This window comes from Aspergillus sclerotioniger (assembly GCF_003184525.1).
Source record: "Aspergillus sclerotioniger CBS 115572 chromosome Unknown BO94scaffold_9, whole genome shotgun sequence".
Taxonomy (NCBI): Eukaryota; Fungi; Ascomycota; class Eurotiomycetes; order Eurotiales; family Aspergillaceae; genus Aspergillus; species Aspergillus sclerotioniger.
In genome coordinates this window covers 870,662-892,360 of record NW_020290999.1, presented here as the reverse complement: position 1 = coordinate 892,360, position 21,699 = coordinate 870,662, and the positions used below count along the sequence as shown (strand labels likewise).

General features: G+C 55.7%; 7 protein-coding genes across 7 annotated transcripts; all 7 read right to left on the bottom strand.

Annotated features, from left to right (window-relative positions):
* Positions 1-31: 31 nt before the first annotated feature.
* Positions 32-3,055, bottom strand: BO94DRAFT_533718 (uncharacterized protein). Its single transcript, XM_025611383.1, has one exon. It carries the CDS (start codon positions 2,988-2,990, stop codon positions 438-440), a length of 2,553 nt encoding a protein of 850 aa, XP_025469305.1. The 5' UTR covers positions 2,991-3,055; the 3' UTR covers positions 32-437.
* Positions 3,056-3,974: 919 nt separating this feature from the next.
* On the bottom strand, positions 3,975-6,026 carry nop9 (RNA-binding RNA processing protein NOP9; the record flags this gene model as incomplete). The annotated part of the gene is made up of 1 exon (XM_025607982.1): positions 3,975-6,026. The coding sequence occupies one exon, from the start codon at positions 6,024-6,026 to the stop codon at positions 3,975-3,977; it is 2,052 nt and encodes a 683-aa protein (XP_025469304.1).
* A 1,048-nt stretch (positions 6,027-7,074) lies between these two features.
* Positions 7,075-8,938, bottom strand: BO94DRAFT_397389 (GNAT family N-acetyltransferase). The gene has a single exon (XM_025607372.1). It carries the CDS (start codon positions 8,843-8,845, stop codon positions 7,301-7,303), a length of 1,545 nt encoding a protein of 514 aa, XP_025469303.1. The 5' UTR covers positions 8,846-8,938; the 3' UTR covers positions 7,075-7,300.
* BO94DRAFT_397388 (uncharacterized protein) lies at positions 8,939-9,701 on the bottom strand. Its single transcript, XM_025607371.1, has 2 exons — positions 9,573-9,701; positions 8,939-9,487 (listed from the first exon to the last, which is right to left on the bottom strand). The coding sequence occupies exon 2, from the start codon at positions 9,383-9,385 to the stop codon at positions 9,032-9,034; it is 354 nt and encodes a 117-aa protein (XP_025469302.1). The 5' UTR covers positions 9,386-9,487; positions 9,573-9,701; the 3' UTR covers positions 8,939-9,031.
* A 231-nt stretch (positions 9,702-9,932) lies between these two features.
* BO94DRAFT_462437 (ATP-dependent RNA helicase SUV3) lies at positions 9,933-11,837 on the bottom strand (the record flags this gene model as incomplete). The annotated part of the gene is made up of 1 exon (XM_025607975.1): positions 9,933-11,837. One exon carries the CDS (start codon positions 11,835-11,837, stop codon positions 9,933-9,935), a length of 1,905 nt encoding a protein of 634 aa, XP_025469301.1.
* A 798-nt stretch (positions 11,838-12,635) lies between these two features.
* On the bottom strand, positions 12,636-15,640 carry BO94DRAFT_533715 (potassium ion transporter). The gene has a single exon (XM_025611382.1). The coding sequence runs from the start codon at positions 15,369-15,371 to the stop codon at positions 12,846-12,848; it is 2,526 nt and encodes an 841-aa protein (XP_025469300.1). The 5' UTR covers positions 15,372-15,640; the 3' UTR covers positions 12,636-12,845.
* A 113-nt stretch (positions 15,641-15,753) lies between these two features.
* Positions 15,754-21,511, bottom strand: iml1 (GTPase-activating protein IML1). Its single transcript, XM_025611381.1, has 18 exons — positions 21,295-21,511; positions 21,209-21,255; positions 20,995-21,187; positions 20,848-20,973; positions 20,794-20,823; positions 20,719-20,772; positions 20,689-20,691; positions 18,964-20,661; positions 17,054-18,934; positions 16,853-17,032; positions 16,802-16,825; positions 16,709-16,768; positions 16,571-16,672; positions 16,319-16,528; positions 16,280-16,288; positions 16,205-16,243; positions 16,022-16,177; positions 15,754-15,991 (listed from the first exon to the last, which is right to left on the bottom strand). The coding sequence occupies exons 1-18, from the start codon at positions 21,433-21,435 to the stop codon at positions 15,950-15,952; spliced, it is 4,995 nt and encodes a 1,664-aa protein (XP_025469299.1). The 5' UTR covers positions 21,436-21,511; the 3' UTR covers positions 15,754-15,949.
* Between the last annotated feature and the right edge of the window lie 188 nt (positions 21,512-21,699).

The window sequence follows — 21,699 nt, the reverse complement described above, 5'->3', positions numbered from 1 at the left end:
AAATTATAAATACCAGAGCATGAGATGAAATGCCATCTTGACAATTGTTGCTCCTATCCCCGTTGCACTGACGCCTTAAATACAGTCACCAATGCGCCCTGTCTGTACTGCTCGGGACTCACGGTCAAACGCGCCAGGGTATTCACAAGACCAACAACGATACAGCAAGGACCTCGACGAAAGCACTGAAACGAACCCCCAAGCCAAGCGCCTCCCCGAGCCCGTATCAAAATCCGACTGCCAAACGCCTCTAAATCAACCACACAAGCCACACCAATCCCATCAGCCACAATAAGACATACCTGCGCCACCCCCAGAGGCGCACGGGCCCCCGCAAGTCTGGCCGACGTAGAATCGGCGATTCGAGACCAGAGCTTGAGGCAGAGGTGGCAGTGGCGGAGAAGAGCACTACCAAGAGATCTACTAACAAGTACCAATCATAAAACACTCAATTCCCGACGCCCATAGTCTTCCCCATGCATGCCATCCTTCATGTACTCGTCACTGTCCGTTCGCGCCACTATCGCCGGCCGGATCTTGGTTCCTACGAACCCGCGGCGGTCCCGGCCGGTACGTCCCCGTCCCAGCCAGTTGTGCTTCAGCTCCTTGCTTAGAAGTTCAATCTGCTCCTGTGCCCGGTCACCCGTCTGCACGCTCGCCAGGACGCTGAGGCACTGCAGCATCCGTCCTACCGTCTCCGTGATCAGGTGGGACGTGTCCATGTGCGAGGCCCGGTGGATGATGCTCGGCCACTGCGTCGGCGACGAGAATGACTGGAAGATGAGCTGGTCCGGGTTGGACGTGTTCGATGCCGCCCGGCTGCGGTTGCAGCTGAGCGAGTCCGACGAGTAGCTGTTCGCCGCCGCGTTGAGCAGTGTCGATGACTGCGAGCTGTAGCTGCCGAACCCACCGTCCAGCGACGCCGCTGTTGCCGGCCGTCCGCCATTGCTGTTGGTACTGCTCTTGGTCGTCACGCTCAGCGCTGCCGGGCCCAGCTTGATGCTGTCCAAACTCAGCCGCGAGAATGTCGCCTTAAGGACGTCGTACCGGTACAGGATCACCATGTCGCGAAATGCAATCAGCACCAGGTTGCGCACCTCCAGCTCGCAGCCCGGGTACTCGCCGTTGAACGCCGATGTCCAGAACTCGCTCGCCTCTCGTCGGTTCATCACGGATCCGCAGCCCTTGAACTCAAGATCCAGTGGCAAGAAGACCGCCTGAATGAATGGGAGGATTGTGCCGAACAACAGCATCCATACCTGTACCAGATGAGGGACCAGCTTCTCATCTGGAATACCGTTCAATGTATGGTTCAGAGATGCACATCCCGTTTCTAACAACTCCCGCAAGTCATCCACGACCGAGGTTGGAGTACGTTTCTGCACACAGCGCTGGATGTGGATTAGAACCAGTTTGTTGAGATCCTCGATGGCAATGCGAACATCCTCCCCGTCGAATATGACCATTAACTTGGCCTTGAGAAAGTCCCATGCGTCCTCCGGTGTCATATTATTCAATCCAAACCCCTGGAGCGTCTCCCGGAGAGCAGCCTCTGCCAGAACCCCCGTGGAGCTCCCCAGCGACGACGGCCCTGGAAACCCCCCTGATGTACCACCAGGCCCGGATGAGCTCGCCACCCATTCCAATTGCTCCGATTCTTGCGCCTTCTCTTCCTTCTTTTTCTCCCGTAAACCGTGTAGCAGGTCCAGACCGCTCACACTTTTCCCAAACGTAGTCGTCACCGCACCCGGCGAAGCAGGTGTAAACGAGTAAAGCGACTGAGGAGCATTCGGATCCGACGGCTTGGAGTTACTCGACGCTGATGAAAGGGGCAAGTTGTAATGATCGTCCCGATCCTTCAGGTCCTTCAGCTTCAACTTCTGACGCGATAAAAAGTGGTGCTTGTGCTTATCCTTATCCTTCTCCTTCTCCTTCTCGACCCCCACCGACTTATCTGCTGGGACCACTGTACTTGCGGACGCATTTGACAGATTGTACATAGACGTATTATTTGATGGAAACGTATCAGCCAAGCTTGTGGTGGACGCACTGACGATCCGCGACAAACCCCCGCCCGGGAACCCCATCTTGCTCGGTGATGGTAAGCCCCGATCCTTGCCGACGCCGTCCTTATCGCGACTGATCCCAATATGCTTCGGCTTCGAGAACAACTTCATCTTCGATTTCTCGCCCTTGTGCCTATGCTCTCGCTCCGCGGGGATTTCCAGCCCGGGCGGCTGCAGCGCCGGATTGCGGGGAAACACCACATTTGCTGCCGTCGTCGCGGCATGAGTATGTCCTCCCGTCGTAGACCCACTCTGATATGACGTCCCAGATGCACTGCCGGAGGTTGGGGGCGCAAACAAGGGTGCTGGAGGTGGCGGGGGAGGAGGGGAAGCGCTCCCGCCTCGCCTGGACCGGGAGCCGTCCTCGGAAACACCCCGCACGGTAGGAGGGCGCTTGGGGGGATTCTGTGTAGCCGTCTGTTGTTGTTGGAGCATAGCCGCCTGGGCCGCGATTCTGGAGGCGGAGATGGTGGCCTCGGAGGACGCCGTGGGGAGGGACGGCTCGAAGAAGCCCTGCGAGTGGTGGCGAGAACGTCTCTGCATTTCCGAGGGACCACCGCGACCCGACGGTTTTCTGCTCAGAATCTCATTATGAGGCATGAAGGAGACGGGAGATCGGACGGTGGAGGAGGAAGAGGAGGTGATTGGGGGAACGGCGGTGGTGTTGGCGGTGACGGAGGAGGTGCGTGGCGGTCGAGGAGAGGAGGTCAGCGACACCGCACTGGGGTTGAAGGCCGACTGGCGGGGTGAGATGGTGGTCACATTGGAGGTGATCGAGGAGGCATCGCTGCCGGAGGAGGCGGGGCGGGCATAGGCGTCGTCGAAGGAGCGGCGAGGGGGCTGTGGCAGTAGTGGAGGAGGAGGAGGAGGAGGAAGTGGAGAGCGAGACGACCCTCGCTCGGGCGACACCGGCGAGCGCAACATCGTGGGCACGGACAGACTCACGCGACGGTACGTTCCATGATAGGAGAGGGGAAAAATCAGAGAAGTACCCCTTGGATGTATCATGTACCTACAACAACCCGTGCGAGGCTCCAGCCGTCGCATCGCTCTATCACGTGTCTCTCGGTCACGTGTATCCATTGCCGGTCCAGCAAGTGTAGAATTCGCGCTATTGATGTGTCTCCCTTTGAGACTCTTCTACTGTAGGACACCTCCGTCTATCCGAGAAACCTTCTACACTTACGGTCTACGCCCGGGGACCACCTGGTCAGAATTGACATGGCGCTTACGCTTGCCAAACGGCTGGGTCTCGAAAGCAACTTCAACGTTCTCACTGCATTGTTACATCGTACGCAACATGGTCGACCTTCAACGCAGGATCTCGGGGACGCAGCGCGCAATCAAGGTAGGCATACTACTAACGGAGAAACGCAGCCCACGGGATCTGACCAACGTCGGAACTAAAGGAAAGGTAGTCAAAAAGATCAGGCTTAACATGTGGCCCTGGAGCCTGCGCATCCGATACTCACTGCCCTGACAGCTCTGAGCCCAGCCACCAGACATAATCACATTCCATCAGACCAGCCGTGAGGACTTGGTGGTGCTGCTATGGTTGTTGCTCGACGGGTCGGCAGACTCACTCGCTCGCTCTTCGAGCTCAAGCAGGAGCCGCAGGAAGGCGAGTGAGATCAACGATTCGGACCATTCAACCGAGTGCGCGGCGGTGGAATTCATTAAGATTATAAGGTCAGCATGTACCAGATCAGGGAGCGCTCGGGGCTACTGTCCACTTGTCCTAGAGATGCTTCCAGAGCGATTGCTCTCAATTCCATGAACCAAAGCAGCGCCACGCCGGGCCTAACGCAAAAGGGGAAATCGCTCGATTTTTCCGCAGGAATCCTGTACAGTAGTATACATGCTCTTTTGTGTCCAGCGAAATGAAAATTCACGCAACGCTAATCGTCGTCAGGCATTATCCGCATTCTTCGCGCTCTCCGCCGCCTTGGCAGCGAATTTCTCCCGGGCCAGTTCGAGACGTGACTTGGGCTTTTCCCCGGTGTCGAGTCCCTTGGCTTTGGCGGCCCACTCGCCCCGACGGCGCTTGTAAAGATCCAGCGCCCAGTTTCGCCAGACGGCGCGACCGACGAAGGAATCTCGCAGGGCCATTTCGTGCTGTGTGAGTTCTTGGGCCATGCGCTCTTTGACGAAAAAGAGGTCCTTGGTGGCGGGCCAGAGGGCGTCGACTACGCGGGATCCACTGCTGTCTAACGCAAGCTCTTCGAGGTGGCCTGTGAATCGAACTGCGAATTGACGGCGGAACTGAGAGGTGGAAGTGGGGAGGGCGATGGCTTTTTGAATGACGTGCGATGTGGTCGAATCTTTGGCGAGCGTGACGAGCGATTCGGGCGACTGTGCCAGCAGACTGGAATAGACCAAGCCGCTTAATGGACCCGGAGCAGTCAGCATGGTCTGAAGGAAGAGAGAGTTGTGTAGTTTGGCGCCTTTTTGGTTGGCGTCGGGTCCGAGTTCACTAGGCTTGTGTTCTTGCCCTTCTGCGTCCTCTTGCGCACCATCAAGCCCGAGCATCTGGTTCAGTCGCTTGGCCGGGTCGCTGTCGTAGGCCGTTTCGAGGACGCGGGCAATAGGGGCAGTGTCGACGCCACGCACGATGCATCGCTCAATCAGCGTCTTGGGAACAATCACTCGGGACCGCTCAACAAGGTTGGGGATTTGAGGGACAAGAAGTTCCACCGCGTTCTGGAGGTCGTCTTTTCCGAGTCTCTCAAGCACCCGGAGAACGACGTATCCGGCGGTGATGTTGCGCGCAAGCGAGCGTAGTTGATCGCGCATGAAGTTCTTGTAAAGTCCCTTGAACAGCTTTCCTGGCATGCAGCGCACAATCGTCTCGAGCAGACGAGACCCCACCGGATCGTAGAGTAGTCCGCGAACGAAGACGGTGCTTTCTGTGCCCTCTGCAAACTCATCGTCTGGGATCAGTCTCCTGATAATCGACTTAGCATCCTTAGCACTCGACTTGCCGAAATGCGAGAGCTCCAAGTACACCAGCACTTGAAGAACCGGGTTTCCGACCGGGTGTGTAGCAAGTGCCCGGAGATACGTATCATCAAGGACAGACACCATATCCTGCATGACCTTCTTCAATGTACCCTCGAACGACTCCGGTACGCTCCGCTTCTGCGCGACCGGATTCTCCTCTTGCGCATCGGTGCTGAGTACACCATGTCTCTCCTTCTTTCGACTCGCGACGATCGAATCACTCAAGGACAAATCGACCGGCTCTCCCGCCAAAACGAGCAGAAGAACCCGAATGGTATGCGACGCAAACCGCTCCGTCAACAAGTATCCCCAATTTCCTTCCAGTTCCTCAATGACCTTCATGAACATCTCCGCCAGCGACAAGTCAGGCTCCGGCTCATCGCCCTCCTCATCCTCCTCATGATTCCTCTTCGACTTCGACACCTTCTGCGTGACTCCAGGCGCCGCATGAATAAACAAAGTCTCACAACAATGACTCGCAAACCGATGCTGAACCAAGTGCAGAAAATGGCCGATGAACTTGCTGAACAGTCTCCGAATCTGGCGCATGTCGGACATGGAGATCAACTTCTCCATCAGGCGGGAACACGACTGACTGCACGCGATCTTCAATTCCTTCCCCTCAGCTTCCTTATAGACACTATCGACGAAGACCCTCCGCTCCTCCGCATCGCCGAACTGATTCGTTTCCAACACCTCGTTCGCACGGGAGAAATATTCCTGCTCCTCGGGGTCGAGAAGACCGTAGAAGGGCATGTCGCCGACCGGTGCACCCTCTTGGTCCTCCTGTCCAACATCACCATCCATGGGGATATAGTCCGCTCCCTCAACGATGTCGTTGGTCTCGTCGGTCGAAGGCTTCAATCGCTTGGGCACATCGTCTTCGGGGGCATCGTCGCGCTTGCGCTTGCTGGCCTTATCGGCGGCTCGGCGGCCTCTCTTGACCTTCTCGCGAGGCATAATTTGATGACCGAAATCCGCGGCGTAGAATTGAGGCGAGTGGGAAAAGGTGACGCGGGGAGGTGAGTGAAAATTCTGCGTGGGTTTCTCGTGAGTGTTGCTGGCTGCGGGCGCGGCCCGAACGGCGCCGAAACGGAATAGGCAAGGAAACATCCGTATCTACGGAGTAGAGAAACTGTACTTTGTCAACCGAGTCTACGATGACTGGAAAGGTCCTGGCAGCTACTGATGGCGTAGCTTATCCTAGATAGCAGGAATTCAGTGTCCACTGGCGTTAGTCTACTATTCTACGAATACCACTGGACCATGAGATTGGAGCAGATTTTCTTCAGAACGACTATCTACTAGGGACAACGGGCCTAGAACATCTTAGCTAAGCTCTAGGCGCGGTCCGCTAATCCCTTGTCACTAGCGAGTATATACTTCCCGAAGATCAAATGGGAGACAATCATAAAAACAAATCCAAGGAAAATACGCCGAAATCCCGAGCCAGAAATGAGACCACCAGAGCGGCGATTGCGGTGTTATAAAGTCTGTTAGCGCCCATCATGATGTTTATGATTTTGATGTCCTGAATTACACTCGGGGTGCATACTATATATACGTACTTGGCTCGGTAGCCGTAGACCCCCACCTGAGGATGGTAGCCAAGCTCTATCACAGGAATTCTAATTGACAATGTATCGGAAGAACAGATGATGGAGGACTTTTTAGACGGATAAATTGCCTCTGAAGGGAGAGATATGTATGTACAGATGTTTTAGTAGGATGAGTAAAGTGTGCGAGATCTGTGGGGACCTGCACAGAAATTCTACCCAACATGAACTTATGAGAAGGGGGGATGGAAATATCCGATCCGACTATCCATCCAACTCGCAAAGAAGCTTTTTAAGGTGCCCTTTCTGGTGCCATTGAGATAGTTTGGAAGAGGGGCAATTGTAGAGGGTCAGCCAGCTATCCGTAATCGAACTTTTTTCACTTGGATCCCTGATCGAGATCGCCATGCGGAGGGTCGCTTAGCTTGTTGTTCCGCCCAAACGGTTACCTGTGATCATGCTCTAGAAGAGTCAATAGGATCAAGGGTGGTTTGGGGATCAAACGGTGTCCCCGTAGTTGGTGGCTAGGGGAGAGACGGAGGTTCGGTGCTGCGCATCACTGTCGCTTTCCAATCCTATCCACTTCTCCTGGTTCGGAACAAGTTCATGTTTGATCTATGACCATGAGAGCTATCACCTAGCACACTTGTTGATGCCAGGCAGATAAGTAGTGGGCAGCTAAATAGCAGGACTTTCCCATGCGTCGCGCTTGGTCTTCATCAGAGCGGATTGTTTATGCGGGAAGGTGACCTCGCCTTCTTTGTAGAAGCCTGACTCTTGGAGGTAGGTGATTAATTTCACGTTATCCACCCGTGGCTCCAACATCACAGTTTGAGTCCGCGAATCTGCCAACCAGCAATAATGCACCAGCGCACTCAACCAAATTGGCACACGATGGGGCCCGCGGAATTCCTGCTCCCCGATCAAAAGGTGAATCCCGCGGTCATAGTTGTCGGCGCCACCGATCAACGGGCCCAGCCGGTCTTCCTTCACCCAGTAGAGCTCGAAATATCCAAAAGGCTTGCCATCCCAGCAGCCAATCACAGGGAAACTGTGCTTACTGTTGAGGTTCGTGCGGAGAAACTTCTCCTGGTGCTCAATGGGGCCGGCTTCGCCCCAGCTGGCATTGACGCGGGGGTCGTTCATCCACTTGTGGAGAAGGTCGAGGTCCGATGGTCCCGCGGACAGGGGCTGGTCGAGACTGCTAGTCGAGAGGTTTGGAGTGTGGCCCGGGGTGGGAGTTCCGGGACCTGATGCAGGGACTCTGTGGGCGGAGGGTAGGTAAGGGACCCGGAAGGAGAGATATTGCTGCACACTGGGGATGTAGCGGATGTAGAAGACGTCGCCCTGGTGCGGGGGCTTGGGGCGGATGGGGTGACGGACGCCGTTGGTGAAGGTGTACTGGGTCGGGGGCGGGGGAAAGTACGTGGGAAGATGGCTGGTAGAGGCAAAGGGCCCCTCATTGGGGATGTAGTGCGCGATTTCCTGACCGGCGGTGTGGCTAAGATTGAAACTGTCGCGCGAGGGTGAGGCCACGCGCTGAATGAAAGGAGAGCCGGACACGGCCTGGGGAATGGACTGCGGGCTGAGGGTAAAGACAAATAGACGGGGATCGATCTGCCAAAAGCTGCGTTGACTGATGAACATGTTGGCCCAGGCCTGAGGGTCGTAGGGCTCTGCACCCACCGAGGAGTCCTCGGAGGCGATCAGGCCCATGCGCTCGAGCTTCTGGAGAAGGGTACGGCCCTTGAAGAAACCTTCGCGCTTAATGTATACCCGCCAGTCGCCTTTGGGCTGGCCAGCAGCCGGGGTGTTGGCGGAGGCGTCCGTCTGCAGACGGCTGTCGGGCGGGGGCTCATGGAAGTACCACCACAAGGTGACCCACAGCATCATGGCAATCTGGCGGGTGGGCGAGCTGACGGGCTTGTAGTCGCTGCTGGGAGGGTCGACGATGTAAGAGATGTAAAGAAAGTCGTCGCGCAGGGTGGGTGTCGTGAACCGGGTGACGCGGGCCCGGTGCTCATCGTCGCGAGCTCGACCCTGGTCGCCATCGTGGGATTCCACGTCGGTATCCGGGCGGTTGGTCGAGAGGACGATGTTCCAGCCAGGCGGGACGATGGAGTGGGTTGGGTTCACGTCGTTCGACTTGAAGGTGAAGCCACCAAAGACGGGGGAAACAGTCAAGGACTGCCCGTTGGGTAGATGACACATGTGATTGCGCATGTTGCCGGACGAGAGGGGAGAAGGGAGACCTAGGAGAGAGAACAGGAGAGAGGAGGGGAGTAGACGAGGGGAAAGAGGCGCAGACGAAGGAAAAGTTAGGTTGGAGGTGAGGTTGGAGCCTTGGAGGGCCGATGTGGGATGATGCGCTGTTGCCCCTCACCGATGACGATCGCGCGGCGCCAGTAACTAGCAGCCTTGACAGTTGACCGGCCTGGCTAAGACTTCAGAGATCAAACCCGTCCGACAGCAGTCCGAACGAATGCTGGGACTTGGCCTCCCTGATGAAGCCGAACTAGTGAACCCGATGGCCGCACGCGAGTCCCAGGTGCAGGGGAGTGAGTGAGATGAACCGGAAAGACATAGACATAGTAGTACTAAGTAATAATAGTAGCAGTGACCCACCGATACAATAATGTCTCTCATGTGTGGCTTATTTTGGTGGCTCCCGATTCGCTGCAGAAAGTCTCCGCCTTGGCAGTCACGCCGATGCGGAACCCCTATCGGGCTCTTATCATGTGGGTGGTTTTTTTCTTTTGGCATCCGAGGTGCAGAGTATGTATGAATTTTAAGGTCTGTCTAGTAAAGTGTAAGAGATGTCGGATCCAGTGCATAGGCACATGGGTTATCTCAGCTACAGATGAACTGGATCAATCAGGTTAGTGCCTACACCCGATAAATCATCTTCAGCAGTTGGACGCGGGCAGAGCCGGCAGCTGTACCAAGTTACCATGATAGTGTATGAATGGGTCCGGGTCTATAGAGCGGACCAAGGAAGTAGGTATTTTTTAGGATTAAACGGGGTCCCCTGTTCTGGAGAAGATTAGTATGGGATTCGCTGGGAAACCCTCCGTACGAAGCTCGGTACAGGGGTCGCTTCTTATGCATGGAATGCTCGATTGAAATGGTTCGTAGAGTATACAGGCGGTTTTGACAGCGATTTTGGTCTTGTTCTGTGTCAGTTTGTATTGACTTGCAGCCCAACAGATCGCTGGCAGGTGTGATTTAGCTCGTTTCTTCAGAAGACGCGAAAAGGCGAGGCAGCAGAGGTAGGAGTCGCGGAGAGGTGAATCGTATGAACAGGATGTATCTAAACAGTGCGTGCTTGGGGAGCTGCTTCTTCCACTGGCTCCTCCAATTGGTTTTCCTCAGTCGAAAGATTGACGGCAGCGGTCTCGTCCTCAGTGCCATATGAGTCAACATCGGCGTCAGCAAGTAATTCTTTCTCCTCCCGCATCTGCTTGGCCAGCGCAATCTGGCGTCGAAGAGAGGCGTCCTTTCTGAGTTTCTTGTTGGCCGAGAATTCGGTCAAGGCCCTGACCATCCGCTCCTCAACCAGCTGCTTGACATGGGAAGCCAACGCCCGATCCGTAAAGACTCCACCACACCGATAACTGAGCCACAGATACAAGATGACCGACTTGTGCAATGTTTCCAGCTCGTTGAGATATTCCTTGTTACCGGACACAGGCTCTTCGAGAATCTCGAGATTGAGCGCCTCAATATCCAACAGACGACCGTCGGAATGGTCGGCGACGCATTGGATAAAGGCAACGGCAGCGTCGCGGCCGGCGATGAGCCTAGTGTGCATAGGCGCTGCCATGAATGTGAGCTGGTCTGCCATCCGCAACCCGTCTACGGTATCAATGACCTCGGCGTTCTCCAGCTGATTCCGTGGATCGCACAAGAAAAACAATGGGTGAACCTGCGAGACCACCGACAACCGCTTGACTAGATATTCCAGTGGAACATTTTGCGGGAAGTATGCTGAGATCTTCTGGAAGACCGAGTCCGGAGGGAGGATCCCGGCAGACACGAGCGGAGGGGGTTCTGTCTCCATTGCCTCGCGGATGTAGAGGAGATCGATATCTTCTAAAGAAGTCACCCAACCAACGTTTTCGTCTTCCGAGCCGTCTGATTCATGTTGCATGGCAGATCGATATCGACCAGCCCGTCCACCAATCTGCTTGATCTCGGGTACGGTCAGTCTTTGGAGCCCGCCGGGGACACGCTTAATCAGAGTTTCGAATATGACGCGCTTGCAGCTCAAGTTCAGACCCATACCAATAGCGTCACTGGCAACTAGAAAATCGTAATCGTTGTCAGGGTCGTTGAAGAGCCTGGCTTGTTGGGTCCGGATCTCGGCCGGCAGACTTCCGTAAACAATAGCCGCTCGCTTTCCAGTGGTCTTCTCGATGTCTGCTTTCAAAGCGTGAATACCGACACGGGAGAATGACACTAAACAGTCTCCCTTCTGGAGATTCCTAAGATCGCCCTTGAGACTTCGATTCTGAACTTTCAATGGGTTCAGGCGCTCGTAGCGGTGGATTTCGAGCTTGTCACCCGTCAGAGCAGCCAGCTCTTTAATCAAGGGAACCGCCCTCAGTTCACCGCAGAGATGAAGTTCCGTGGCACGAGCCCCGAGCACGGCACGAGTCCAAGCCCACCCTCGATGAGGGTCCGCGATCATCTGGATCTCATCAATGACGCCCACCTCGTAAGTGTCTCCCAAGCTAACCATCTCAACGGTATTGCTGACGATCTTGGAGGGCTTCCCATCCTCCGCGAGCTTCACTTCGTCACCGGTGATGAGACTACAGGAGGTTCCATTCGCCTGAAACCGGTTGAAGACCTCCTGTGCCAGTAGCCGCAACGGCCCGGCGTAGAATCCACGACCGGACGTTTCCAACCGCTTCAGCGCATGGTACGTCTTTCCCGAATTTGTGGGCCCAACATGCAGATGGATGGTTCGCTGAACCGCGCGTGCTTGTGGGTACCACTCTGCTGGCCGTCGCAGATCTGCCATTTTCTTCTGTGCTTCGAGATTGGGAGCCGAATATTTTGAGGTGACATCCTCCGCGTACATATGAAATTCCAATTCACTTGCGAGGCCCCTCAATCCGTTTTGGAGGTATGATCTAAGCAGCGTATTCTTGACGTGGCGTAACGAACCAGCGCTCTTCCCATTCTCGTCCATTTTGCAGGCGTTCAGCATAGTCCGCTCGAATCGGGCCCAGTTGGCCAATGCGGGATCGCGCTGATCCGACAGCGTTTGCTTGTAGATATCTAACGCGTGAGATACCACCCCCGTGAAATCTTTTGCCGCTAGCGTTTGTCGGGAGTTTAGTTTGGAGGCGTAATGCGCGGAAGAGGGGGACTTTCTCGAAGAAGAATTGCCATCGCCTTTATTCGGAGGTTTCCTGGACGATTTTTTGCCCCTCTGCAGGACAGGAGATGTCGCAAAGGTCCGCCTTATGGGAGGAGACAACACCTGAAAGGTGCAGAAGAGGCAGTGACCACCTCTGCTGCGCCATGACTGCATTCCTCCGGACTCTGTTGTCGGAGACCAACTTTATGTCGAGCAATGGCCGTTGCGGTTCGAACCTGCGGAGGTTCTGCGGAGATCGGAAGTGTAGCTGGGAAGAGAGGCGAACGGACGAGGATCCGGGTGGGTGATGAGAGAGAAGAGCAATCACTGCATCTTCCTGCACAAGCGGACCCGAGGCGCAGGCTGCGTAGATTAGAGGCAGGTAATGGATTGGGAGGCGTTCAGGTTGAAGGGGTTATAGTAGCTGTAGGGGTGAAAATTCTGCGGGTTCGCCTCGCGTGTCCGTGACGGCGTGACGTTGCTGGATCCTGGCTGGCGGCCGCGGGCACTCACGGTCCGAACGGTGCCGAAACGAATTAGGCAAAGGCGGGGTCGGATCGGAACAATCGATAATCCAGCTCACCTCCGCGGCCAGTTGTTGCTTACTAGGAATGGGTCATTTTAGTGGTGTCTGCTGCGGTATCGACTCCAGTTCTATACGCGGGGATTTCCCGTTGCTTGGGGCCTGGGATAATTTATAGAGACTCGCTGGCACGCTTTGAGAAACACTCGCTAGAGGAACACGATCAAAGGAATAAGAACACATCAGGCAATTCGCAAGCCTCCGAAATCGGGTAGTACCAATGCCGACCCAAGTCTATAAAAGCACTAATCCACCATCTATAACCAAAATTATTAGCGCTGGGAGCGCTGCGACCGCAAGGTCGATTGTCGACGGATGATATCGCCGTTCATCCATGTTTGGCTCGCCCGGTCTTTCGGATCAAGACTCGTGGAGGCCCCGTGCTCGGGCCGAGGCTGGGATTGCTGGCGGTCCATGGACATCTGGCTGAGACTGGAGGCGCGGCGACGCATGCGCCGTTCCGCATCTGCAATCTCGTTTTGATTAAGAGATTCGGACGGGAGCAGAATGGCCCGATCCAGTGCATAGGGTAGGCCGCGATGGCGGCCACGAACCTGCATCGCAATGATGACAAGCTTGGAAAGAACCTGGAACTGACTGGAGAAAGACGCATTGACACCGGGGTACCCGAGCGAGAGGCCAACAGTGCCGTACGCGGACACGACCTCAAACAGCACCGCCCAGATCTGGAATGAATACTCGTCCTGCTGCTCGAGGCGCTTGCCTTCGACGATGGCGATGATGAACAGTCCAAGGAATACGTACCACAGATCAAAACTCAGCTGCTTGCGCAAATGCGCTCCGATATAGCTGGGCGGCGTCTGGGCATCATCCGAGTCATCTTCCTCTGAGGCATAGATCCCAAGGCTCTTCTCCTCGTACACATTGGTGCGTCGCAGGGAAATGGCAATAGGAAACACGGATATATACATCATGATCATGTAGGATACCTGAACGGCTGGATGTAGGTCCGACACAGATACAACGGAAAAGCCAGCGGTTCGAGTGCACGCTGCTTGGAAGAGACCGTCAAGGACACGGATGCCAGTGGACAGGGACGTCACAGTGGAATCATTTAGATCCAAGATAATGAAAAAGATCAAGTCAATCCCGTTCATGGCCACTAAAATCGCGAAAAGCCACCACGTTGCATTCCTTGGAAACAGTAGAGTGAAGCACCGACGCGGATGGTCCAGCAGAAAGCGTAGTTCCTCCCACAGCGGGGTTTCGGCGCGCGTAAATTTGGATAAAACCCAGATTATGAGGCGCAGCATACAAGGAAACCCTGTATTACCGATAATGATCAAGAATGTCATGAGGAGTAGCGGGAATACTGCGGTCTGGAACGAGGCCACCGAGTCCGGCGTAAGAGCAAAACCGACATCATTGAAGGCCGACTGAGCGATGAAAATGGCCCACCAAGGGCGCCCCTGTCCGATTTCAGTGACCACCTTGCCCCAGTGTGTTGTCATGATCCAGGGTACGAGGCATATGATGCCCAGGATGTGGAAAAAGACATAGTACGAGATCAAGACCACCGCCAACGTCTTCAAGGCTCGATATTCAATCCCGCCCAGCTCATCTCGTTGCTCCTCGGTCAAATCAACAAAGTTGGAGTTGCGGCCAACTGTGGCATTCCAGCTGAGGTATGGCTGTGTTGACCGATCGCGTTCCTGGGTAAGAGACCGAAAGAGATTGTTCAAGGTCGGTCGCCGCGTCGTGGAGCGGACCAGTGCAGAGGGATCACCGTCGCCCTTGGTCTCTCGGAAGGTGGGACGTGTATCTAATCGGGGAAATGTGGAGTTTCGCGTCCTCGTATGAATCATGTCCGGCTCATTGATGGTAATATGCGGGCCATCTAGTCGCCGCGGTCGATCCTCGTCGTCGTCATCATCATCATCCTTCCCCTTACCATCCTCGTCCTCTCCACTCATGTCGCATGGGCTTCGTTCGGGGTCGGAGGAACTGCTGGACATCTGAACGGGCGGCTTTATCTCCTCCTCATCCTCTTCCAGGACCTGTGGCACGCCGCCATTGTCATACTCCCGAGGACTAGGAATCCGCAGGGCACCTTTGTTCCTGCGCTGATTCTCCAAGAACGCAATGTGGTGTTCCGGACTCAACTGTGCTGGCATCCGCATATTTTCCAGAGTCTTCCCCAGCCCGACCCCCAGTTTGCGATTGATAGCAGTGCTCGGATCTTCGCTCGGGGGCTCTGGTGGCCCCCCCGCAGTGGGCGACGCGGGAGGCGAGTCTTCCCTAGCAGATTTCTTCCTCGCCTGCTGCCGGTCACCCGACTGACCCAGAGTATCACGCAAGACGACAATAGACCGCCCTGCAATGCCAGCTTCCTCCCGGGCGGAGGACTGCCCATCCTTGTCTTCACTTATTGTACGGAGGCGGGAGCGAGTATGTCGGAGGGCTCGCGCATCGCTAACGACATGTTGGAAGCGTTTTTCGAACCAGTAAAGGCGCACAAACACGAGCACGGTATGGATGAAGATCGGGGTGGTCAGCATGGAGACTAGGTAGAGGATGATCTGCTGGTAGGTATGCAGGGTATTGAGGTCGACGGTATTGAGGCCGCTCTGGGTGGCGGCGCCGGCCGCTTGGAAGAGGGCATCGGTGTAGGATAAATCGGTGCCGGGGTAAATGATGATCGAGGCAATGAATGTGATAGCAATGATATAGACATAGTGGATGAGAATAAAGTTCATGCGCAGGGTCTTCATCCATGGAATGCGCGAGGTGAAGCGTGAGGTGACCGAGCTCGCCCTCCGCAGCACGGTGGAAAACATCCTGCGGTTTCACCCGCGACAGGGATTTCGGGGAGAAAACAGACGGAACGATAGCGGGAATTTTTCCAAGAACGAAGGGGGGCTGCCAATCCAGGATGGCTGCCTGCCGATCGGATACGTAAGAAGACAAGGAGAGACCGGCCGCTGCAGGTCAGGGACCCACGATTGCAGCACTGGGGAGCGAGGGAGCGAGTACCAGCATGATTCGAGGAGACAGTAGATAGATACAATGGATAAATGCGATGGAGGCCGGATGGGGAGCAACGAGAGGGCGGAAGACGGCTGCGGAGATGGAAGCGGAGCACAGCAAACCTTCTCTCTGGTCTCGGTCATTATTGGGGCAAATTTGCGAGTCTTAGAGGCTCCAGCCTGTCACATGGCTCCTTCAGGTGCGGTAAAGTCATGTGACTGCGGCTACAGACGGTATAGTTAGTTAGTTAGTTTATGCATATGCTTTGTCATCAACTATACTTCAACGGGTTTACGGGAGTACCAGCAAGGTGATGGTTGATATCTGTTATTACATATTTCGCCACGGCTTTGCTCGCCCTAGGGATATCATACAGTAAATACCATCCCTACATCAACGGGCGTAGCGCACCACTCCGTGGACTCCGGCCCTCATCGCGCGATCGAGTCCGTGATTCCACCGTGGGAAGAGCGCCACTGTGCGACGCCCGCGAGGTAAGTCCGGGCGGGATCGTGATGTGGTGACTGACCACACTGGCAGGCAGCTCCAGCGATGGGATGGAAGTTTCTAGGAGCGAGGTCGGCTCAACCCGGGTCGACGTGGGGCGTGCATGAGACTCATTGTAGAACTGGTCCAGTCGGACGGGATCTCGGCAAAATTCCACGAAGCCGTTCAGGATGTGCTCTGGAGCGCGATAGAGGTTGGCAGAGTCGATGACCGGTTGTCCCTGAAAACGAGGGCTGCCCATGTCGTGCACGGGACGCGCCATGGGGGACAGTCGCGGGGAGAGACGATCACCAGGATCATAGGTGCCAGCGCGCGTGCGGAACTGGTCGCGCTCCAGGCGTTCGTGTCGGGGGATATCTCGAGTCGGCGTGGTCCGCGTGCTGACCAGTCGATTGGCCAGGAAAAGAAAGTCGCCTTCGTCGGTTATCTGTGCGAGGAGGCTCCCAGACCGGTGGATGTACTGCGGGTATCGGTAATCGGGGATGCCCCATGAATAGGACACTTCTACGTCCGCCGGGAAGGCGGATCGGGCTTCGAAATCCAGCACAAAGTCAAACTTGCGAAGCAGGGCTTTTTGAAAGTAATGGCGGTCCGGCGCGGCGGGCTGCGTAAAGGTTGCGGCCTGGAAGAGACTGGGCACCGGTCCCTTGGGAGGAGGAACCTTGAGTTGGACTCGGTACGGCTTGCGGAAAGGCTGCGTCTCGTCAATCGCGCAAGCTTCCGCAATTGGAACCTGAACAAGTTTGAGCCCAAACTTCTCCGCCGTCGAGGCCCACGAGAGCACCGCGTCCTCAATCAGTTTCGCCGTCGTGTTCATCCAGCTCAGCTCGATGTGGAAGCAGTTGTCCGGGTTGTGCAACCGATCGTAGTGAAGGTCGATGACCTCGGGACGATTCGACCGTTTGCGAGGATCGACATCGTACTTCATCGTCTTTGACAACATGATGGCCGCCTTATTCTTCAACTTCGAGGGCGTATTCGGGACCTGCGCGGCGGCCTCATCCAGACTCTCCGACCGGGAATGGCCACTGATGGGCGAGTCTCGCGGGTTATCCCCAGCCGGGGTCGAGGCGATAGGTTTGTCTGGCCGGATTTGAGGGAACCAGCCACCCCGGGATTCCGGGCGCGAGGCGCGGAACTCGCTGGAGATCTGGTAGAAGTAGTTGCCATCCCGGAAATTGTGTCGCTTCTCCACATGCTGGAACAGGCCGTGCTTCATCAGCTCGTTTCCGAATTCCACCGCCTCTTCTCGGCTGTCGATGTCCCGGAAGTTGTGGAGAAGCCAGGTAGTCAGTTCGAAACCAATGAAGCAGTTGTAATGCAATCGCCAATGCCATCTGCGATCCATCATCCGCACGCCCTTTTCGCCCTGGATCAGTTGTGCCAAGGACGACAACCCGATGCTGGACCGCTCCAGCAGCTCTGACTCGGGTAATAGCTGTGCAGGCGAATTGTCCAGTCCGGGATCCGTGAGCAGGATCCGGTCCAACTCAGCCGCCACGACTTCGGATGAATTGCGGGTCTGGTACATGATGTTCAAGGGATTCTGCTCCCGCTTCTTACTGGACGTGTCGAACAGCTTCTCCTCCGGAGGCACGTACTTGTGTCGCTGCCAGATGTGCGTGAGTTGATTGATCCCAAGCAGATGGATTTCTTCTTCATTGTCTTCATTGAAGGACTGCAGTTGGCGCCGGGCGTTGACTTGGAGGTGCATTGGAATCAGCACATAACGCGCCCTCCAGAATTGCAGCTGCTGGGCCGGGCTAAAGAGGTACTCGCGATGTCCGGCCACATAATTATCCGCGTAGTTCCAGTTGTATTCCTCCATGGTCGAATCCAGTCGGATGTGTTTGACTTCATATTGCGGACTGAGGATCGTTCGCATGGCGGGGGAGTACATGGTGAAGTTGTTGATCTGGTGCGACGCCAGCACGGACGAGTTCCGGTGGGTATACCGGGTGACTTCGATTTCGGCTCCATCGATACAAACAAGCCGATGAATCGTGTTTCCCTTCGACAGGAACACGGTGGCTCCGTCTCTTTCCAGACTGTGTGTATCAAACACGTTCGGCGCTTCCAGCGAATACTGCCCGGACACTTCGACAACATGCTTGCCAACCACGATCTGGAAGCCGTGGGAAAGACGCAACGATATCATTTCACGAATAAGCACACCCCTCGTTTTGGGCGGCTCGATGCCCTCCGCATCGTCGTTCGGGAAGACCCTATAGGGCGTTTGGAAATAGTCCGACGCGAGCTCGCTCGCCGTCGGAAATTCTTCTGTTGTCAAGGGCAGAATCGCGGGTGATTTCAAGCTCTTCCACTTGACGACAGCAACATGCGGCGGTCTGGGATATGCATGCTGCCAACGCCCAAACCAACTGGTGTCTCGCAAGACGTCTTTCGGAGTGTTGCACGGGTTGATGGAGCGAACCCAGGGAGCCAAGGCCTTGCTCTGCGGGCTCTTGGAAGCTGTGTCCCGCGAGCCCCCATTGACGGTCAAGGTAACCCTAGGATTTGGCCGTTTGATCCGGCTTTCAGGGCGAGCCTCATCGGGTATCGGAATCTCCGTTGTCGTAGTTGAAAATGATTCCGTAATCGGGCGTTCCCCCTGCTCAGAATCCTGGGAGGGTTGTTTTTGAGGTACTCTGATAGAGATCGGGCGCGAAGGTGTGATGGTCGAGCTATGGGATAGCTTTTGAGGCGTGGTCGGCGTCGATGACAGATCGATTACCGTCTGTGTAGACGCCGAGTCCGATATGCTGAGAGAATCCACGCTCCGAGAATCGGTAAGCATGCCGGTTAGTTTCTTCGGATTTGACGTCGACTGGCCTTTCGCATGCTCGACATTGACCTCCGTGCTCGCCTGGGCCCTGGGAGGGGTAGCGCTAAGACCCGAAGAGCGAAACTTATTGTTCGAGATATCCGTGGCACCCGGGTTGCAGAGGGCGCTTTCAAAGCAGGCTTTTTCGGGGACACCGTCCTCGTGGAAACGGGATGTTTAGGAACCGACAGAGTGGCATCAATATTCCGAGGGGCTGAGAAAGTGGACTGAGCGCGTTCACTAGAGTTGGTTTCATTCTCCCGCAAGCGAGTCACCGACCGAGCAGACAGGCGATCGTGAGCATTCGAGACCTGCACCTCGGGCTCGCTGGTTCGCTTTTGCTTCGGAGGTTTCCGGCGTTGACGCCGGTGAGGGAACGGTTGGAACACCGCTTCGTCGTAGTGGTCCATCCACGTGAGTGCTGAATTCGAAGACTTCCTTGACTTGGAAAAAATGGTGTCCTTGGAACTCGCCATGTTCTGGAGAAACGGCTCTGGTCGTAGACTATCGCTCAACTGGTGTCTGAAAGGGGTGTTACGCGTGAGGGGCATATTTACTGAGCTTAAGCTTGCTGGATTCAGGCCCCTCGCAGGGTTCGATCTTCGAGTGACCCCCTGTCCCTCAAGGAGATAAGGGATGGAGATGTTTGATTGTTCGCTTTCCATCACCCCCATCATCTGGATCTCATACATCCGCACACGCGGCACGAACACCTTCGATTGCTTGGTGACTGTGAACGGAATTGGTGCATTGGGGTCCTTCTTCAGGATGCGCCGAGCCTCCCGGTACGTTTCGGGGTTCCAGTACGAGATGTCAAGCCAATGAGGAATGCCATAGTTCCACTCGCTCAAGCGTGAAGACCAGTGTCGTGCACTCATCCCAGGAAATGAGCTATGCAGGGCCGACTTGGGGGAAAGGTGCGACCCCCTGCTTGCTAAGCTTGCAAATGACAGGCGCATTTCCGGTGAATATCCCCCGACTTGGATGTCACCGCCATACGAAGGACTTGGGGATTTCTGCACCGGCTCGCGGTATTTAAATAGCGGTACTGAATGGAGTGGCATGGGACTCAAACAGACCAGGTCAATGGCAATGCCACGATTGGTAAGCGCTTCTGTCGTAGAGGCTAGAGACTCATATGACACTTCGAAAACTCCACTCCCTGGAGTAATGACAATGATAGAAGTACCCGTATGGACCATGTCGCGATCAATATGATCATACGCCAGGTGGGATGACGCAAGATGAATTGCTTCGAGAATGTTTCCGCGAAGAGCGGAGCTGGGTCGTCCGGCGATGGTTGCAGACTGGGCTTTGGGGGCCACTTTGACCCCATCGATAGTCGGCGTGTTTATATCGTCGGTTGCCTTGAGGATGGAGACATCCCTCAAGAAGGTACGGAAATCCTTCTTCAACTCATCTAGGATGGTGGTCCAATGGCCACTCGCCATATCATTGACTACCACGCGATAGAAATCTCGTGTTGGAGCTCCATTCGGAGTGAACTCGTTGGTCAAAGTTTCGGTATTAAGGCCAGATGTTGGCCCGATGGCCGACGGATCATACTCCACGCGGGTGAATAATACGATTGTGACCAGGTGTCGTGCATCGGAACTGGCCCACCGCTTAAATAACTCTGGTAGGAAGCCATTGATGACTCTGCTGAAGAGAATGTCACCCGTCCCTTCCGCATCGAAGTCCCACATCTCTCGGGACATCTGAATAAAGAGGACATATTTGGCTGATTCGCTTCGAAACACCGGGATGGTCTGCGGAGAGAAGTAGCCCGAGAGGACCTTCTTACCCCGAATGAAGATATTCTTGACCGTCGCCTTGATACTTCCCATGAAGACGATCTTCTGGCCCTTGTAGACGATCCTCTCGGACAACTCGGACATGACCAGTCGCCACATGTCCGAGCGGACCAGGTACTGGTCGCGAAAGGAGATGTCCACATGGGAGGCCGAACATTGGGCCCGTTCCACAATCGAGATATGGACGGCGGAGCGGTTCTTGAACCCAAAGATGTTGGCGACGCTGCTGGTGACTGAGAGCTCGAGTTTGGAATGGCGGGTCTTGATCTCCGGGGGAAGCGGCTTGACGACGAAGAGGCATCTGCCCTGCAACGGGGTCTTGAACTTGGACCTGGGGTCGGCGGGCAGCAACGAGGTCAAGTCGACATGGCTGCCGCGCAGAGACCGAGCCCCCAGCTCGGCCTTGGCCGAATGCGGGGCATCGCCGGCGAAGCGCGCGGGCAGGATCTCGATGATGTCGCCGACCTGCACGCCGGTGTCACTGAAGGCGGCCTGATTGAACAGGATCTCCTCGCGGGAGAAGGTCTCGTCGTGGACCCACAGGGAGCACTGTCGGCGGTCTAGACCGGTTGACGCCAGGCGAGTGACCTTCTCATCGGGGGTCGAGGAGCGATCCCGCGGAGTCCCATGCGGGGGGAGCTCCAAAGTGCGCGAACTGGAGAGGGTGTCGATACTGGCGGCGCTCACCTGCCGGAGGTGTGAGCGCTTCATAGGCCCCCGCAACGACATGGTGGTCCGTCACTGTCGCATGACCATCATTCATTGGTCCGGGGAAATCCTGATGGGCGACACGGTCCAATGTCCATGGAATGCATGGATAACATAGTTAGTAGTTACCAGGAGTACGTAAGTAAGCGGGTGTTGCTGACTCGCTTCACGTGATGTGGCGGGCTGCCGGCGCGGCCCGAATGATGCCGACCCAGAATAGGCAATCCGTCGGGGTAGTAGTAGTATCCATGGTATTATTCTGGTTGCGTTACTCTTGTTGTTCTG

Excerpts from the sequence above, each read along its gene's own strand:
- BO94DRAFT_533718 (XM_025611383.1), bottom strand. The coding sequence starts at position 2,990 with ATGTTGCGCTCGCCGGTGTCGCCCGAGCGAGGGTCGTCTCGCTCTCCA.
- BO94DRAFT_397389 (XM_025607372.1), bottom strand. The coding sequence starts at position 8,845 with ATGCGCAATCACATGTGTCATCTACCCAACGGGCAGTCCTTGACTGTT.
- BO94DRAFT_397388 (XM_025607371.1), bottom strand. The coding sequence starts at position 9,385 with ATGCCAAAAGAAAAAAACCACCCACATGATAAGAGCCCGATAGGGGTT.
- BO94DRAFT_533715 (XM_025611382.1), bottom strand. The coding sequence starts at position 15,371 with ATGTTTTCCACCGTGCTGCGGAGGGCGAGCTCGGTCACCTCACGCTTC.
- iml1 (XM_025611381.1), bottom strand. The coding sequence starts at position 21,435 with ATGTCGTTGCGGGGGCCTATGAAGCGCTCACACCTCCGGCAGGTGAGC. Across the intron at positions 20,824-20,847 it reads CCCAATGTTCGGCCTCCCAT|TACCTGGTCCGCTCGGACAT; the intron begins GTGGACATCTCC and ends TTTCGCGACCAG. Across the intron at positions 16,769-16,801 it reads TTGGGCTCAAACTTGTTCAG|ACGCAGCCTTTCCGCAAGCC; the intron begins GTTCCAATTGCG and ends GCGATTGACGAG.